The 18,835-nt window shown below is 50.4% G+C and overlaps 1 protein-coding gene across 2 annotated transcripts in view; it reads right to left on the reverse strand.

Annotated features, from left to right (window-relative positions):
- Nucleotides 1-2,079: 2,079 nt before the first annotated feature.
- LOC119957252 (collagen alpha-1(XI) chain-like) overlaps nt 2,080-18,835 on the reverse strand; it is a 282,576-nt gene continuing 265,820 nt past the window's right edge. For both annotated transcript variants that reach the window (XM_038785099.1, XM_038785098.1), the window contains 5 exons: nt 17,977-18,226; nt 11,373-11,485; nt 9,610-9,678; nt 7,341-7,574; nt 2,080-5,580 (listed from right to left, as the gene is read on the reverse strand). In XM_038785099.1, coding sequence (XP_038641027.1) covers nt 5,434-5,580; nt 7,341-7,574; nt 9,610-9,678; nt 11,373-11,485; nt 17,977-18,226 — 813 coding nt within the window. In that variant the 3' untranslated portion in view covers nt 2,080-5,433. The remainder of the gene's footprint in view (nt 5,581-7,340; nt 7,575-9,609; nt 9,679-11,372; nt 11,486-17,976; nt 18,227-18,835) is intronic.

Below are 18,835 nucleotides of genomic sequence, written 5' to 3' on the forward strand. Positions count from 1 at the left end.
AATCAACCTTGATTGTTTTAATTTTGCTTGGCCCTTGAATAATCGATACAAGTGTCAGGGTGAAGCTGCTGAAGAAAGGATATGAATACTTGCACGTTTATCGATACAGGAAGAATATGCCGACACCCTATAAGTGTGCTAACTAGGAATTAGGCAGCAAATCGAATTCTGCAGGGACTCCCTTCCAGACGTTATTCCTCCCCAATACAACAATTGAGCATGTGGAGCAGTGGTATAGGATATAGTGGCAGTACATATACAGTAGCACTTAGGAAGAGGTTGAAATTCCCTCTGACGCAGATTCTTCTGAAAGATCAGTAGCCCCACAGTTTAATAACTTCCACTTTATACAATGCGTGTTCATGTTTCCGGTTGAACAGACTGACCGGGGGCGGGGTGGAGATAGCACAAAAAGGCACTTCACAGAGGTGCCAAGCGAGAGGAGGAGGAACCTGGTCAAACAGGTGCATTTTAGGGCCACTCCGAGAGAAGGAAGGAGAGACAGAGAGGCACGGAAGTTTAAGGAGGGCAGTGCGCAGATTAGGACCCCATTGCAGCTGAAGGGCACGGCAGCCAATGGCGTCAAGGAGAGGGGGATGGGAGAGGGGGGAATGCACAGGAAACTAGAGACAGAGGAAGAGGAGGGTTTTAGGGTTGGAGAAGATTATGTATGTGAAAGGGCATGAAGGGATTTAAACATGAGGATTGGAATTATAGTTTCTCCGACATTGGCGGACCAGGAGTGAAATTTAAGTCAGGATGAGGGGGATGGGATTTGGACAGCAGAGTTTCAGATGAGCTGACGAGTGGGTGACCAGCCAGGGGAACAGTAAAATAGTCAAGTCTGGAAGGTGAGGAGCTCTTGTACCCGGGAAGTTCCATTTCCCCATACTCATATCTCGGCTAACCCTGGGAAGAATGCGACATTGATTCTGGAATATTTTGATGGAGTATTTCCTCTTGTGGGGGAGGAGCATAGAACCACTAGAGTGCAGAAAGAGGCCATTTGGCCCATCGATCCTCTGAAAGAGCCCCCTACCTTGGCCCACCCCCCCTCACACCCTATCCCCTTAATCCCGCACATTGACCGTGGCCAAACCTACACATCTTCAGATCGTGGGAGGAAACCGGAGCAGCTGCAGGAAACCCATGTAGACACGGGGAAAACGTGCAGACTCCACACAGTCACCCGAGGTTGGAATCGAACCCTGGCCCTTGGTGCCGCGAGGCAGCAGTGCTAACCATTTTGCCACCATAACTAGAGGCTGTCAATATAAGATGTGCACCAAAATATCCAATGGGGACCCAGGAGAAATATCTTCACCCAGAGAGTGGCGAGAGCGTAGAACCCGTTACTACAGGGAGTGGTCGAAGCAAATAGCCTGGATAGATTTGCGAGGGAGCTAGACAAGTGCATGAGGGAGAAGGAAATAGAGAGTTATGATGACAGATTTAGATAAGGGAAGATTGGAGGAGGGTCGAGAGCATAAACATCAACATCAATTGGATGGAGTGAATGGCCTCTTTGTGCGCCATACATCCTACGTAATTACCCAGGGGGGGTGGGGAATCTGAGGTTAACTCGCCCCCACAACCCAAAGATGTGCAGGGTAGGTGGATTGGTCACACTAAATTGCCCCTTAATTGGAAAAAATGAATTGGGTACTCTAAATTTATTTTAAACAAAAAAAATAATAAAAATGTTTAATTCATCGCTTTTTTGAAAAGTTACACATTGGGTGTCACTCATGGGGTTTCCCCATCTTTCCCCTCCTCCTCCTCCTCCAAGATGGCAAAGCCTTGCTGGAAGATGCCACGGGGCCAAGTGCTCACACTCCATTTTGTGAGCCAAGGTGGCCATTCGACACTAACGACTCCCCCACTCGCCCAACGCACGCTGAGGGTGACCCATTGGTTGTGGACATCACCAGATAACCATTCGGAGTGGGCGCCCTGGTTCATTTTCCTCCTCTCCCTAGGTTGAGGCCAATGGGGAGCATACTCATTGGCACCTAAGCTAAATCGAATCCCGGACCAGCCAATGTTTTTCACCTCAATAACACGAGAAGCAGTGAGCCATCGCGGAAACTCTCTTTTAATGGCGGCCCAGATAAGTAGTCAAGAACGTGGACTAAAAATGGCTTCCAAGTGCTCAATATTTTGGTTGCCTGAGGCTACTGACCCTTAACGTCAACGTGAATTTCTTAACTCCAGTCCAAAGGCTCAATAGATCTAATCCAAATGGTTTCCTTAAAATAAAATATTTATATACACAAAGACACCTTAAACTGAAATAAATTATGACAACACTCAGTTCAAGAGGCGTCTAAAAATAACACAACTCCATAAATTATTTTTTTTTGCAAACAAAAAAAAAGTCAAGCAACACAGTTTAATACAGTTTTGGGATATTGAGATCAGCACCATTTAAAGGTTTGGTTGGAGAAGAGTCATATCTGTCACAGTCAGATCAGGAAGAATTGCGGGGGGTTTTGGGGGCCATGGTGAAGTGATTTGAACTAATCCACTTCCCCCTACCCCCCAAAAAATTGAAGCGGTCTGTAGCAATTTTGTAAAAATGGATCTACGCCATTGTTTTTTTTATCTCAGTATATACATTAAGTTTGTACTTTTCTGACAATGAGAAAACCCTGTTGGGAAAAGGTAACATTTTGCTCCTGTAAGAAGGCCATTGATGGTTTGTCTATTGTCACCTGCTCCGGTCTATCGCTGGGCCACACATTGAGGATTCACTTCTTCTAATTGAAGGTGTTTGTGCTGGGGAATGGAAAGATTTTCATTTCGAGTCCCCAACCACAGTGTTGAATGCGGCCATGTCATGTACGGTACGGCGGAAGGGACAAAATGATGTGCCTTGGACTGGGGTGGCCCCAATCTTGAAGGATAGCTTCCAGACGCTCACTGGGTAACATGGTGGAACTCACCCACCTCGAACGCTCCAGCTTCAACCTCCGAGCTTACCCAGGGCACCAGTCCGGTTTTCTTACTTTACTGATGCTGCACAGGAGCTTTGTACAAAAGGGGGATCCTTTACCCCGGGGTCCTTACACCATTTGCACTTTCCTTCCACCCTCACAGAACCTGACAGCACAGAAGGAGGCCTTCCAACCCATCTAGCTCTTTGAAGGAGCTGCCCAATTAGCATGGCGAGCAATGCACCAAAAGCCACAGGGTCATGATCGGGCCTAACTCATTTGGGATGGCCACTTTGGGTCGCTTTCTGAGTGAAGCCAAGGGAAGTGGTCTGTGGTGGGGTTAATCCAAAGGGAAAATGGGCAGTGATTGTCCAAACATTAGGCAGGCCACAGACAAGGAACAACCAATATTTTGAAAAAGGGCATTTTATTTACTTGCCTATTTAAATTTACTAACTTAAATTATCGGTGGTCACTTTTCAACTGCTTACCAATTGGGCTAGCCTGGGAGGCTCATTACTGTACACGCCTAGGAAGGTGCCGCTAACTTGTCTGTCACACTGGTACAACATCCAAGCTCTGTACAATGGAGGGCCTGGGATTTTGCACCATTTGCTTTTTCCTCCCGCTACCACAGAATGATACAGCACAGAATGAGGCCATTCAGCCCATCACATCTGTGCTGGACCTCTGAAAGAACTATCCAATTAATCCCACTTCCCCCTACCCTTTTTCGAGTCCAGCAGAGGTCATTCCCCCACCCTGTCTTTATTCAATTCGCTCATTCAGTACATTCCAGATCACCACCTTGCGCCACATAAAAAAGATTCACCTCATCTCTCCTCTGGTTACTCTAATCGGAGGTATTTTGCCCAAACTGGAGACCCATACTCCTGCTGAAGGCACAAAGTGTACCCAAAAGTTTGTTGGAATTCCGGATTGCCGCAAACTCTTCACCGAGTTACATTAAAGAACGGATTGCAGCGGATTGTTTGGAGCTGGAACCTTGCGAAGAATTGCTCCATCGCCCACTGTTCAGATCTGACCTTTGGTCACTGGACTGTGGACAACCTTGCCCCTAGGTGGGAGTATTGACATTGGATTTAGCAAATCCAATCTGCTGAGCATTGAACGGAAAGCTGTGGTGTGCCTCAAGGCAGTCTGAAGGAAATGAAATATTCCCAATATATGGGATACTTGTTGGGTTTAGGAACGTTGGAGGATATCACAGGCGTCAAGTTTGGAGACCTAATAACCTTCTTGGCATTGGTGGCAAGACCCACCAGGTGTTACCAGTTGGAATGAAACTGAGGCAAAGTCGCAATATTTTCCTGTGTGCCTCAGGACCCAACCTTCAGACTTGAACGGTACTGTGAAGCCCACACCGTATGGAAGTCAGTCACTCACCTGTAACCTTCCTCCAGTTTGGTCAATTAGTGGGCAGAGGGCGGCCGCGCCAATCAATTCAGGACAGTGGGCGACTCTCAAAGCTAGGGGACCAATAGGAGGGAATGTAGGAAAAGGCCAAATCGGGATTTGGATTGATTCAGGTCTTCTGTGGGCTGGGGGGGGTGGGCTGTGAACATTGCGCCCGATTTAATCTCCAGAACAATTACCCTCTTGCCACGTTTCGTTGACTTGAAGGACAGATCCAACAGATCTTTGATATAAAACAAAAGATGAGATTTGGAATGAAGAGCACTGGAAGGAGGGAGGTTCGAGTGGAGCATAAAGGTCAGCCTGGACCAGACGGGCCAAATGGCCTAATTGTAAGCTGCAAACCCAATGTAATTCCATGAAAATGGACCCCACCACTCCCATAGCAAACAGAACAGTCTCAATGTCCACTTACACTCTCTGCTAGCCAGGTGCAAACACAGTGCAGTTAAATATCGTAGACCTTGACGGGTTGAGGGGAAAGAGGCAGTCACTTTTCTTGAGGTCAATACGCAGCTTCAGGTTTTCTTTCTCTTGCAAAAGTGGCTGACAGGGAGCGGAATGGCTAGCTTTCTCCATTTCAATAGTGTGAGCCCATTAGTGTCCCGGGATCTGCTCTGAACCACAATGCAACCTCTTGGCCTGACACCTTTCTTGTGGACGTCCGGGTGCCAAGAGATTAAGGAATCAGGCCACATGTTGGCTCTTACTAGAGAAAGCACACTTGTTAAAGGGGAGAAAGTTTGGTGCACAAGTCCTCCACGGAAATGAAGAGATATTGGTCGAGGACACTTCAGCCACGTACCATTACAGTGGAATCTGGGATGACACGGGGACAATCACCATTGACTTGGCCTCTTCAAAAGGTCATAAGATTTTGGCCCCACAAGGGCAGGAATTATTTATTGTAATTAACACACAATAAAAAAACAAAACACCCAACTGCAGCATGGTTAATAAGAGACAAAATGAAATACAAAAGAAAATGTGCATTTTGCATTTAAAAAACAAGGGGGGGGGAGAGAGGATAGTCGGACATGCAGTTCTCTTTTGTGAGGTCTTAGCTGCTGAAACAGACTGGGCCAACCTCGAAGCCAAACTTTTGCTGGTGTTCGCCGAAATCAGTCACGGCTATGTCTTTGATGGGCAGGTCAACGACTCGGGGCGAGTCAATCTCCAACACAGTTCGATCGGAACCCTTCCTCAGCTGCAAGTGAGAAATGGAAAGCAATGTAAAGAAGAGGGAATTTTTTATTTTTTAAAAAATAAATTTAGAGTACCCAATTAATTTTTTCCAATTAAGGGGCAATTTAGCCGTGGACAATCCACCTACCCTGCACATCTTTGGGTTGTGGGGGCGAAACCCACGCAGTCACGGGGAGAATGTGCAAACTCCAGACGGTCAGTGACCCAGAGCCGGGATCGCACCTGGGACCTCGGCGCCGTGAGGCTGCAGGGCTAACCCACTGCGCCACCGTGCTGCCCAAGAAGAGGGAATTTAACCAGGAAAACAAGATACACTGATTCAGCAGCTCTCCCGCACACTTGCCTCCCTCACCGTGACAAAGAGGTACGTGCGAGTTCCTGCTGAGATCCAGTGGCCGGCATCATGTAAATTTGGACCCAACAGGATGCGAGATAGAGGTGGCCCGAATCTGCCCATTGCCATCAAATGATCTTTGTTCGGACCAAAACCCAATTTTATATATCTTCTTCCGTGAGCCAATCTGCACCCATCTCATCTCTTCCAAATTAGCAAGCTACGTTCTCTTGGAGTTTCTCTTTCTTTAGGCTTTGATGGGATGCAGGCATCTGCTGGCCCACCCCGAGTGACCCCTGAACTAAGTGACTTGCGAGGCCACTTCCGAGAGGGGCAGTTCAGTGTCACCGACATTGCTGTGGGTCCGGAGTCACATGGAGGCTGGATTTCCTTCCCAAAAGGGGAAAATCAGTGAACCCGACGGGTTTTAGTGACAATCGATGAGATTCCACTGGAAACAGCGACAGCGAGATTCTTGCATCTCCATGCCACTGTTTACAGGTTTGGGGATGTGGCAGAGCCCTTTTCAGCCAATGAAATGCTTTTGAAGTGTGGTCGCCGGTATAGGAAATATGGTAACACAGGGCAGACATGGTGGTGCAGTGGTTAGCACTGTTGCCTCACGGCGCCAAGGACCCGGGTTCAATTCCGGGTCTCCCCCTGGTCTGCGTGGGTTTCCTCCTGATGCTCCGGTTTCCTCCCACAGTCCAAAGATGTGCAGGTTAGGTGGACTGGCCGTGATAAATTGCTCTTCGTGTCCAAAGCTGTGAAGGTTGGGTGGGGTTACTGGGTTATGGGGGTAGGGTGGGGGAGTGGGCCCAGGACGCTCTTTCAGAGGGTCAGTGCAGACTCGACGGGCCGAATGGCGTCCTTCTGCACTGTAGGGGTTCTATGATTCTATGACCAGGCACTATAAAGGGCAAAGTGGTAACAATCAGATAAATATTGGCACTGGGAAGGGTGCAGACGAGATTCATCAGGATGGTGCCTGGGGTGGTGCGTTTCTGCTGTCCAGAGAGTCGGAGGGTGCCATCTACCGGCCGCGTCCCGCCGGAATCGCAGGGGGACGTTGCGGCAGTCGAGAATCAGCCGGAATCAGAGTGGGACACGGACGGTAGATCGTGGCCTGTGACTCTACTCGAGTGATGTTGACTGAGGACGCGACGAGAACTCCCATCCAGGAATGTCGTTGTGACCTTTCAGCACCCGAATGGAGAGAGGGGCCTGACAGAACATCTCATCTGAATGACGGCATCTCCAACTGTGCAGCACCTTGTCCACGGGGCGTGCCAGCCTAAGGAGGTATGATGTGCCGCACGAACTCAGTGTGCAGGTTAAATGCTGAACATGGCCACTGGGGGCTCTTTAGCCCTCAGCATATGGGTCCTAAACCCCCCCCCCCCGCAACAGAAAGAATCATTCTTCACCTTGCAGCCATCATAGATGGCGCTGATGTACGGTGTCTTGGTGTAGGACATCTCCTCATTGTTGGCCCCCAGGAATCGCACGGCCTTCTGGTAGCTTTTCGTGACGGAGTCGTACCAGGCAATGGACTGCTGGCAGTTGTAAACGAACCTCTGGCGGGCTGCGGCACTCAGGAGGCGCAGGAAGGTCATCTGGACCACGTGGACAGGATTGCCATCGGAGTCTGTGTACATCAGCTGGGGAAATACAAGATCAAGGCCGAGTGTGTGAAGACAAAAATGGCCAAGCAGGGATCTATTGATCAGGACAGGAAATGGGAGAATTCAGCATATAGTCAAGGGGAAAGCAAAACAAGAGCATATGGGCGGAAGGGATAGGGGGTTTTGCTGATTGGGCGAGATGAAATAGGCTGGGAGGAGGCTCATAATTGGAGCAAAAACACCAGCGTTCACTTGTTGGGCCGAATGGCCTGCTTCTGGTCTATGAATTCAATGTAGCTCTTTGAGTAATTAGCTGAATCGTTACGAATATGTATTGATATCCCAGGTAATCACTAACTGTAGGGTCACACGGTTTTTAGCACTGCTGCCTCACAGCGCTAGGGACTCGGGTTCAATTTCGGCCCTGGGTTACTGTCTGTGTGGAGTTTTCTCCCCGTGTCTGTGTTGGGTTCCTCGGGTGCTCTGGTTTCGTCCCACAATCCAAAGATGTGCAAATTAGGTGGGTTGGACACCTAAAATATTAGGTGAGGTTCTGGGTTAGGGTGAGGGAGTGGGCCTGGGTAGGTGTCCTTAGAATTTACAGTGCCGAAGGAGGCCATTCGGCCCATTGAGTCAGCACCAGCCCCTGGAAAGGGCACCCTACTTAAACCCACACCTTTACCCTATCCCCGTAACACAGTAACCCCTCCCAATCTTTTGGACACTAAGGAGCAATTTAGCATGGCCAATCCATGTAACCTGCATATCTTGGGATTGTGGGAGGAAACCGGAGCACCCAGAGGAAACCCACGCAGACACGGGGAGAACGTGCAGACTCCACACAGTCACCCGAGGTCGGAATCGAACCCGGGACCCTGGAGCTGTGAGGCAGCGGTGCTGACTGCTGTGCCGCCCTCAGAGGCCTGGTTCCAGATTGGATGGGCTGAATGGCCTCCTTCAACACTGTAGGGATTCTACATGCTAATGCGTGCAACCCCAGGGTGTAGCAAGGGCTTTTCCATGCGATCGGAGTAAAATGGAGGAATGTCTTTTACATTGCTTATCGAGGCTGTTTAGTTCCATATTGTGCGCTGTACTTAACTGAAAAGCATTTAATCGTGCAACTCGTTAAATTACAAGTGGTTCCGAAGGCTGGGGGCCTGGATTCTTCTCCAAATCCACCCCAACTCTCATCTAATTGCAATGTCCCAGGGCCAGCTGGTAGCAGTCAAACAAGAATCCGGCAGCGAGAGGGGACCTAGTCCCGATGGTGATGGGAAAATAGCACAAGAAGAATCAATAAAGGGACTGTGGTATCCTGAAGTTTGGCATCAGGCACGGGCTTCTCTGGCTCGCCAGCCGTGTATTTCTCATAAGCGAGCCGTTCGCTGCTCAATGGGATTTACCATTGAAGCCGGGAATCCCGTGGGCATGGGCGCGATGTCGGCGGGAACAGAGAATTCCAACATCCGGAAAATTCCGGGCCCACATCAACTGAGGTCCGACATTGAGATCTCCAGCAGATACAGGCTGGACGCCTTGGCCGGGAGGAATTGAAGTGCCTTGGAACAACACGGAATGTACCACACGGACGTTTCCTTTGAACGGGAACATCTTCCCCATGTCCAACCTGTCAAACGTTCTTCCTAGACTTAAAGACCTCGAGCGGGATGGTTGTAACAACGGCTTCTGCTTCTACGGGGGAATTCCCAGCCACCGCTTCCTTTGACCCGTTGCTACCTTCTGCCTGTTGGATTCTGGGAATACCGGGGAGAAGGAATGGGTGGAAAACTCATCTCCATTTGCACGAGAGGGGGGGCGGGAATGGGTAGCATTGGTCAGGAGGAGGCATGGCCGGCGCGAGAGGGAGAGAAAGCCAGGGTCGGGGTAGTGAGGCCGATCACGGAGTTGTCCGCAGTCTCTCCCCCGATCCGGAGGCAAATCCTAACCGATATGAGCTCCATTGTTTCTCACGCGAGTGCGTTCTCTGCCCCCGTTTGATCCTATCGTTCTTCATCCCCGGCATTGATGTTTGCTCACGCCAGGGAACGTTTTGTTCTGGAGATCTTACCTGCTTGCCTCTCTTGAACTTGCTGTACCAAGTTCCAGGTTTATCCCTTTGCCACGAAGAAACTTTCACCTGGAATACAGTCAAAAAACAGGAAACATGACACCAAACATCAGACACAGCATCCCACCGGATTGGCGTCGCACAGGCCCAAGCCACAGGCCCAGACTTACAGGGTGCATCACCGAGTGAGTCGCACAGGCAACGATCACAGCTACGTCGTGGCAAAACCGCGTTGCAAGGACAATTGACATTTTCAAAAACACACACACAGGCGTCCAACACTAAAGCTGAACCTGCCAAGGGTGCCAGGCGGGGCGCCAAGTGCTCGGGAACGGAGATTCCGCTTGTTGGAACCAACAATTCTACGAACACGTGCTTGTAGGATTAGAACAGCGGTTTTAATATACTCACAACAGTCGCAGCCGGTCAGCCATTGAACTTACAGTGAACTGGCCGCTGACCATGTGGCAGTGACATTTATACAGCAGCTTGCGGGGGAGGAGTCTTGGCCAGAGCCAAGGGATAAGTCCCCATAGAACTCGAGCATTCCCAGAGCTACTCCCCCTGGAGGACAGGTAGCGTAACTGCACTTACAATACAGACATGTATGTATAGATTACAATCCGGTGTGAATCACATTCACCACACCGCTACTCTAAATTGGCGTCAGACACTCCGAGGGCAGGAGTAGGTACAGAGGAAGACCCCACCCTTTTCTTCCCTTATTCTGCCCCATCACTGTGCCCCCGTGCAAATCTTCTGGAATAACCTCGACTCCACAATGGGAACATTGTACCTGTGGAACAGTGCGTTCAACTAAAGAGAGAGGCGGGGGGGGGGGGGGGGGGGGGGGGGCGGCATTCAGTGGGATCGAGGAAATTAAGCTAGTGCAGAGGGAACACGGCTCAAGGTCAGGAATAAAGTTACCAATAAATCCACTGGGGAATTCAGGAAAAATCTCTTTCCCCAGAATACCGGGAATGTGGAACTCGCTACCACAGGAGTGCCTGAAGTGAACAGAGAACATGGAATGCCTACAGTGTAGGAGGAGGCCTTTCGGCCCATCGAGTCTGCACCAACCCTCTGAAAGAAGGGGCAATTTAGCTTGGCCAATCCACCTGACCAGTGCATCTTTGGACTGTGGGAGGAAACCGGAGCACCCGGAGGAAACCCACGCAGACATGGGGAGAACGTGCAAACTCCGCACAGACAGTGACCCAAGGCCGGAATTGAACCTGGGTCCCTGGTGCTGTGAGGCAGTAGTGCCGACCACTGCCTACTGCTGGGTCCGGTAGATATGTTTACAGGGAAAGTTGGATGAACGGACGAGGGAGCGAGGAATAGCCGGATAGGTCGGTAGGGTGAGGGTTGAAAGATGCTCTCGCGGAGCCGAAACGCTGACAAGAGGCAAGCTCGGTGTTCGTTTCTGTGCTGCAAATTTTAAAAGTCTAAATTCGACGCAGTGGCAAGCAATGCTCTTCAAAATAAATCGCTGTGGTACAGCACTTCAAGCACAAGATTAAGCATCTCATCTAAATGTGAGCATTTCCTTTCCTAGTGCGTGAAAATGAGCGAGGCAAGCAAGGCAAGGGCCAATGAGGGAGGAGAAATAAAATCGAGAGGGCCTGATTTGCATTAGCGAGCCGAGCGGAGTGAATAATGAGCCTGTAAACAGTGCGGCTGATATTAAATTGTGCACAGTGCTCCATTAAAAGATCTATTTCCGTTATCACTGTACCATGTAATCTCTCTGCTCAACTTACCCCTTCGGTTTTCTTATCAGGGAAGATGCAGGTTTCTCCGCCGGCAGTGAAGTTACAGAAAACCTTGAAGGAATCCTTGGCACAACCTTGATTGGGGTCAATCCAATAATCACCTTGGGAGAGATCAAGAGGTTTTATTTTAGAATATTTCAGCCGTGCAATTGTAAAGAAGGTAAATGGTACAATGTGGTTAGTGGCCTCCGCGGTTCGCAAAGAACAAAATCTCAGTGGACCGGACAAGCTGACAAGAAGCGTTTAAAGGAAATAAACGCATGGGTTTTCTTAAATTTATAAAAGGTGGCGGGCAGGAACTTCCAGTTCATCCTGTTGCTGGGAACGTCCAGCCCTGCTCCCCGAATCAACCACTTGCAGCGGCCGGAATGGGTGTAATCACAGGTTCTGAAGGGAGTATTGTTTCCAATTCCCAGCGCCACACTTCAGGAAGGGTATCACGGTCTTTTCGAGGAGACTTGCCAGGATTGTAACAGGGATGGGGCGGGGGCGAGGGGGTGGTTAATGTGGAGAGGCTGGAGAAGCTCAGATTGTTCTCCCCAGAGCCGCGAATTAAGGGGATTTTGTTGGAGGTGTTCAAAATTCCGAGGTGTTTTGATCGTGTCCCTAAGCCCTTTATCCGCTGGCTGGAGAGATGGTGAAGAGAGGGTGCAGAAGAAAGATGATCGGCTAAAAAAAAAAGGAAGTTGTGGAGAATCAATTTGTTCCCATCTGGAACGCGCTGCCTGAAAAGGTGGCGGAAACAGATTCAGGAGTCAGTTCCGAAAGGGGATTCGGTAAATACTCATAGAACATAGAACAGTACAGCACAGAACAGGCCCTTCGGCCCTCGATGTTGTGCCGAGCAATGATCACCCTACTCAAACCCACGTATCCACCCTATACCCGTAACCCAACAACGCCCCCCCTTAACCTTACTTTTTTTAGGACACTACGGGCAATTTAGCATGGCCAATCCACCTAACCCGCACATCTTTGGACTGTGGGAGGAAACCGGAGCACCCGGAGGAAACACACGCACACAGGGGGAGGACGTGCAGACTCCGCACAGACAGTGACCCAGCCGGGAACCGAACCTGGGACCCTGGAGCTGTAAAGCATTTATGCTAACCACCATGCTACCGTGCTGCCCCTTAGTAAACCACGGTTCCCTTGCTCGACAACTTCCTCCAAAGGGGAAGCATTTGCAAAGCTGTCGGGAAAAGAGCGAGGCTCCAGAACAGCGCTCCGAACCAAGCTGTTTTTGGTACGACGACAACACTGGCACCCCACCTGGCAACGTGGGAGATGTTCGGAAGGACAATTATATCGGACTCGGAATGGTAACCCGGGTTCCATCTCCACAGATGCTGTCAGGCCGGCTGGGATTTTCCAGCGCTTTCTGTTCTTTATGACAAAATAACCCATCTCCTGGCCACAGAAATCAGGACAAATCCAACCCGGCCAATTACCCTCGATCACCAGCAAGGTGATGGAAGGTATTTGTCGGCAGTGCTATCGTGAGGCACTTACTCAACTTTGTTTTTTGTTTTAAAAATTTAGAGTACCCAAATCATTTTTCCCAATTAAGGGTCAATTTAGCGTGGCCAATCCACATACGCTGCACATTTTTGGGTTGTGGGGGCGAAACCCACGTAAACACGGGGAGAATGTGCAAACGCCACATGGACAGTGACCCAGAGCCGGGATCGAACCTGGGACCTCGGCGCCGTGAGGCAGCAGGGCTAACCCACTGCGCCACCCTGCTGCCCTCAAGGCACTTACTCACCTGCTCATCAAGGCTTGGTTTAGGTTCTGCTCGGATCACTCAGCTCCTGACCACATTACAGCCTTGGTCCAAACATGGACAAAAGAGCTGAATCAAGAGGTGAGGTGAGAGTGACTGCCCTCGACATCAAGGCAGCATTTGACCGAGTGTGGCATCAAGCAGCCTTAGCTAAACTGAAGTCAATGAGAAGCAGGAGGAAAACTCTCCACTGGTTGGAGTCATGCCAAAGGAAGATGGTTGTGGTGGTTGGAGGTCAATCATCTCAGTCCCGGGATATAGAATTTACAGAGCAGAAGGAGGCCATTCGGCCCGTCAAGTCAGCATCGGCCCTTGGAAAGAGCCACTACTTAAGCCCACACCTCCACCCATCCCCATAACCCCACCTAACATTATGGACACTAAGGGGCAATTTATCACGGTCAATCCACCTAACCTGCACATCTTTGGACTGTGGGAGGAAACTGGAGAAAACCCACGCAGACACGGGGAGAACGTGAAAACTCCACACAGTCACCCGATGTCGGAATCGAACCCGGTTCCCTGGAGCTGTATTACAGTAGTGCTAACCACTGTGCCGTGTTTTCTTCTGATGATTATCTGTTTGTATCAAATATAGTTCTCTGTTCACATCACAGTTACAGATATATTGAAAGGTTTTAAGCATATACATGCTAATACAGTAGTCCCCCGTTATAACGCGGGTGTTGGGGTCCAAGACAGCCACCCGCGTTACATCCGAGCCGCGGATATCCACGGTGGGGGTTTTCAATTTATTTTAAAATCTATGCATGCGCTTCCCATTGTGAGTCTACGGGGGGGGGGGGGGGGGGGGGGGGGAGAGGTCAGACCCCCGTAGACTCACAAAGGGAAGCGCATGCATAGATTTTGAAATAAATTTAAAACCTCCACCGTGGATCTAATTAAAACAAGCTCTCTGATTGCCACAGAATGAGGCTGGGAGTTATTCCAGAGGGAAACCCACAGAAACTTACCAGGAACTCTGGTGGGTTTCACCAAACTGGAGGAAAGGATTGCCTTTCAAAAATATGTTCTGACCGCCACCGGTTTAAAGAACCTGTCTGCTGTGCAGGGTTGAGGCAGCTGTAGCTCTGCACTATCCACTTCCGGACGCTGTGTGAGCTGCTCCTCTCTCACTGAATCTCCCTCCAATCAACCGGCAGTGTCAACTTCAGCGGCCAGCTCACTTTGATCCGGAGAGGGAAGCTGACAGTTGGGGTCCATAAGCCCCCCCGCCGTACATCGCGAACTGCGGTATTGCGGAGCGCGGTATAACGGGGGACTACTGTATTAGTAATACACAAAGCTGCAGATTAAAAATCTGCACAAAGTTCTACCTATATAAACCTGTCACACTATAATTATAACCTCGGCCACTGCAGGATTTCCTCAGGATAGTGTCCTAGGCCCAACCATCTTCAGCTGCTTCATCAATGACCTTCCTTCCATTGTAAGGTCAGACGTGGGGATGTTCGCTGACAGCTGCACAATGTTCAGCACCATTCGCGACTCCTCAGATATTAAATAAACTAAATATTGCAGATGCTGGAATCTGAAACAAGAACAGAGGAAGCTGGGAAAACCCGGCAGGTCTGCCGACATCCGCCAGGAGAGGAACACAGTTTCTTCATCCGACAAAAGGTCCACGACTCGAAAGGCTAACTCGCTTTCTCTCCTCATGGAGGCTGGCAGGCCTGTTGAGGTTACTGATAAGTGGCAAGTAACATTCGCGCCACACAGGTTCCAGGCAATGACCATGTCCAAAAAGAGAATCAAACCAGTGCCCCTTGACATTAAAGGCATTGCCATCACCGAATCCCCCACTATCAACATCCTGGGGGTTACCATTGATCAGAAACTGAACTGGACCCAGCCACATGGGCAGTGTCGCTCAAAGTTTAATCAAAGAAAACAGTAAAGTCGGGAGACTAATTGCCTAACTCTTTCCAGGAGCTAGTACAAGCATAATGGGCCGACTGCCCGCCTTTGGTGTCGTTTTATCCTTTTCTATGATTCTATCAGATCAATTTCAAACGCTCGAGGAAATAGAACATGATCCAATGACCTCCGTGTCCTGCGAAAGTAGGCGAGAGATTAAGGATGGCGCTGAGGTCGAGAGTAACGCCAAGTTAAATGACGAGTACGCCAAGGGGCAGTTTATCACGGCCGATCCACCTAACCTGCGCATCTTTGGACTGTGGGAGGAAACCGGAGCACCCGGAGGAAACCCACGCAGACACGGGGAGAAGGTGCAGACTCCGCACAGTCACCCGTGGTCGGAATTGAACCCGGGACCCTGGCACTGTGAGGCAGCAGTGCTAACCACTGTGCCGCCCCTTCATTCCGCAGCTAATTTGAGATCCAAGCTGTAGAAGGCATCCCCCCCCCGCCCCGGCCCTTTGAGAGCTGCAAGGATTAATGACATCGTTGCAACTACACCACTCAAGAGTTATGACAGCGTGAAGTATGAGAAGCAGGAATTAGAATACTTGCAGCAACAGCTTGAAAGAAGGAGGTTTCGCTCGAACAAACCATTTGAAGGATGGCAAACTGTGCAACTCATCGAACCGCAGAATGATAGAACACCGAAGGGGGCCCATTCAAACTCAGTATATCCATGTCAGCTAAATACCAACCCCCCCCATCATCCCGCTCACTGCTCTTTCATCACCGCCCTGCACATCATTCCCGCCAAGTTATTACCCAATTCTGTTTTAAATATTACAATCTGGCTATTTATTAACCAGCTTTCTGGGGATGATCACACGATGGATGCAGAGGTAAAAAACTATTTGATCTCAACCTTGTCCAGCAATTTCATAATTGAGCTGTGGAAAACTTGTGAAACATTTCAATGAAAGGAGGGTTTGACAGGCGGTGCTGCAAAGTGTGTCAGATCCGTATTGTACTCAGATCCTGGGGCGCGATCGAATGGCCCAAGAAACAGCTCGCCGCGGCGCAGCGTGGCCGATAGAAGCTAGGAGGCCCCGCTCCCGGGATCTACCCGCTTGCAATGCCGTGCGAGGTCTAACGCGCGTTCGCGAGACGTTGCAATGTAAATCCCGCCCATTGTGGGGACCAGAGGGAATAGCACTCAGGGGATCGGAAGCCCCCAGGTGCACATACTTTGGGCAGGGTGGCAGTGCCACCTGGGTGCCAGCCTGGCACTGTCAAGGTGCCCAGGTGACACTGCCAGCTGTCAGGTACACTGCCATGGTACCAGGTTGACACTGCCATGGTACCAGGTTGACACTGCCATGGTACCAGGTTGACACTGCCATGGTACCAGGTTGACACTGCCATGGTACCAGGTTGACACTGCCATGGTACCAGGTTGACACTGCCATGGTACCAGGTTGACACTGCCATGGTACCAGGTTGACACTGCCATGGTACCAGGTTGACACTGCCATGGTACCAGGTTGACACTGCCATGGTACCAGGTTGACACTGCCATGGTACCAGGTTGACACTGCCATGGTACCAGGTTGACACTGCCATGGTACCAGGTTGACACTGCCATGGTACCAGGTTGACACTGCCATGGTACCAGGTTGACACTGCCAAGGTGCCACGCTGGTATTTCCCGCACGGTGGCGATCAGGCCGTGGGTGGCATGTGCGGGTGTTGACGGGGGTGCGGGAGGAGGGGGGCCGGGGACCCTCCGTGGTGCATTGGGACTGGGGGGGGGGGGTCAGGCATGGCGTTAGTGGCTCCAGAGATTGTGACGCCATTTAAAAATGACGTCCCGACCTCGCGCTATGCTGAGGAATTCCGACGAGCGGAGCTCTTTAACACAGGCAACATGGCTAAGTGTGGCCTCATCCACATATCCCTACTGATACCCCCGATCTAACCCAGGTGCCGTGTGGCAGTGTTGTGTTTCTTATCGCTGAGTGCCGGGAGACACGCGACTAAATGCGCTTGCTATGGAACTTTGTTCCCATTTAGTTAAATCGTGCCCCTGGTGACGAGCTTAACCACACAACCTTTTTCTTTACAGAGAAGCAGAGGTACTTCTGAGTACCCGTGGCAACCCAAACACAGCAGCCTTTGAGGTGGGCGAACGTTTTATTGTTGATTTCTTGTCAGGCCGAGGATGTGATCGAGGTTAATGCCGTTCAGCGTTTTCAACCAGTGTGTCCAACGTGTCGGTGTGGGAAACATAACCCACAACCTTTTTAACCATCACAGCAATGAGTCCAGGGACGAGGGAAGTGACAGCAATGGGGCAGGTGCTAATATCGTGGCAATCCAGCGGCCAAGGCTAATATCTGGGGGACCCGGGTTCAAATCCCACCACGGTAACTGGTGGAATTTAAATCCAGTTAATAAATCTGAAATTATAAAGCCACTCTCAGTAATGGCGACCATTGTCGATTGTCACAACAACCCATCTGGTTCGCTAATGTCCTTTAAGGAAGGAAATCTGCCGTCCTTACCCGGTCCGGCCTACACGTGACTCCAGACCCACAGCAAACTGGGTGACCCGGAGTTTCCCCTCTGAAATGGCCGAGCGAGACGCCCAGTTGAAGGGCCGTCCGGGATGAGCAGCAAATGCTGACCCTGCCCACATTCCGTGAAAGAATAAAGTAAAAAAGAAATAAACTGAATCGGAGGTTGTTCAGCTCAACCTCGGACTGTGCCGGAATATTCCAGAATTTTGTGTTTTCAAGGAAGCTTTAGTAATGCATCCATTGTTTCGTTAGAATTTGAGAATGGTTTGTACCATCACTGATATTCAGTCAGTCCCACCCACAACCCTCGGGCGGGGAACATTGCTCCCAGATAATCTTCCAACGTTACCGTCTTTGAAGTGTGGATGGCAGATCTTCAGCTCCTTGCACGTCCGCCCGGGGTTGTTCTGCGTCCCCACGGGACGCCTCATCTGCTCCACCTCGTCTTTCAGCGAAGACAGGGCGCCGAAGATCTCTTCCATTCCTTCGCCGTAGTCGAAGAGGTTGCCGCCGGCGTCGTCGGCTTGCTCGGTCTCAGTGTGCCTCCTGGTCTTCGTCCTGTACATTGGCAACGGCTGGACCATTTCAGCAGGGGGGCCCTGGGCAGGAGAGGGACACACGGCAGGAGAAAGTTAATGCAGAGAAGAGTGGGACCTCATACATTCTGTAGGGAGATGAGGAGGGTCAATATAAAATAAAGGGTATGATTCTAAAAGGGGTTCAGGAGCAGAAGGACCCGGGGTTATTTATGTACAAATAATTGAGGGGGGGGGGGGGGGGGCAGGAGAGTTTGACAAACCAGTTAAGAAGGTATACAGCTTCCTAGGCTTTATTAATAGGGGCAGAGAACAAGGACGTTATAATGAACCGATACAGAACACTGGTTAGGTCTCAATCTGAGTGCCGTACTTTGGGAAAGCATTGGACAGGGTACGGAAACTATTCACAAGAATGATTCCAGGGATTAGGGCCTTGAGTGACATTTTTAGATTTGAGAAGGTGGGGCGGTCCGCCTTGCAGAAGAGACGGGTGAGGACGGGTTCGACAGGGGTGTTTGAAATCCTGGAGGGGCCTGGATGGAGCAGGCCGTTCCCCATTGGCCGAAGTGTCGACAACCAGACCACACGACCGGGAGGTGACCGGCAAAGGCACAAAAAAGGCAACGCGAGAAAAAGACGGTTTCACGCAAAGCGAGTGATTGACCTGCC

The sequence above is a fragment of the Scyliorhinus canicula genome, chromosome 25 (assembly GCF_902713615.1).
Source record: "Scyliorhinus canicula chromosome 25, sScyCan1.1, whole genome shotgun sequence".
Classification (NCBI taxonomy): domain Eukaryota; kingdom Metazoa; phylum Chordata; class Chondrichthyes; order Carcharhiniformes; family Scyliorhinidae; genus Scyliorhinus; species Scyliorhinus canicula.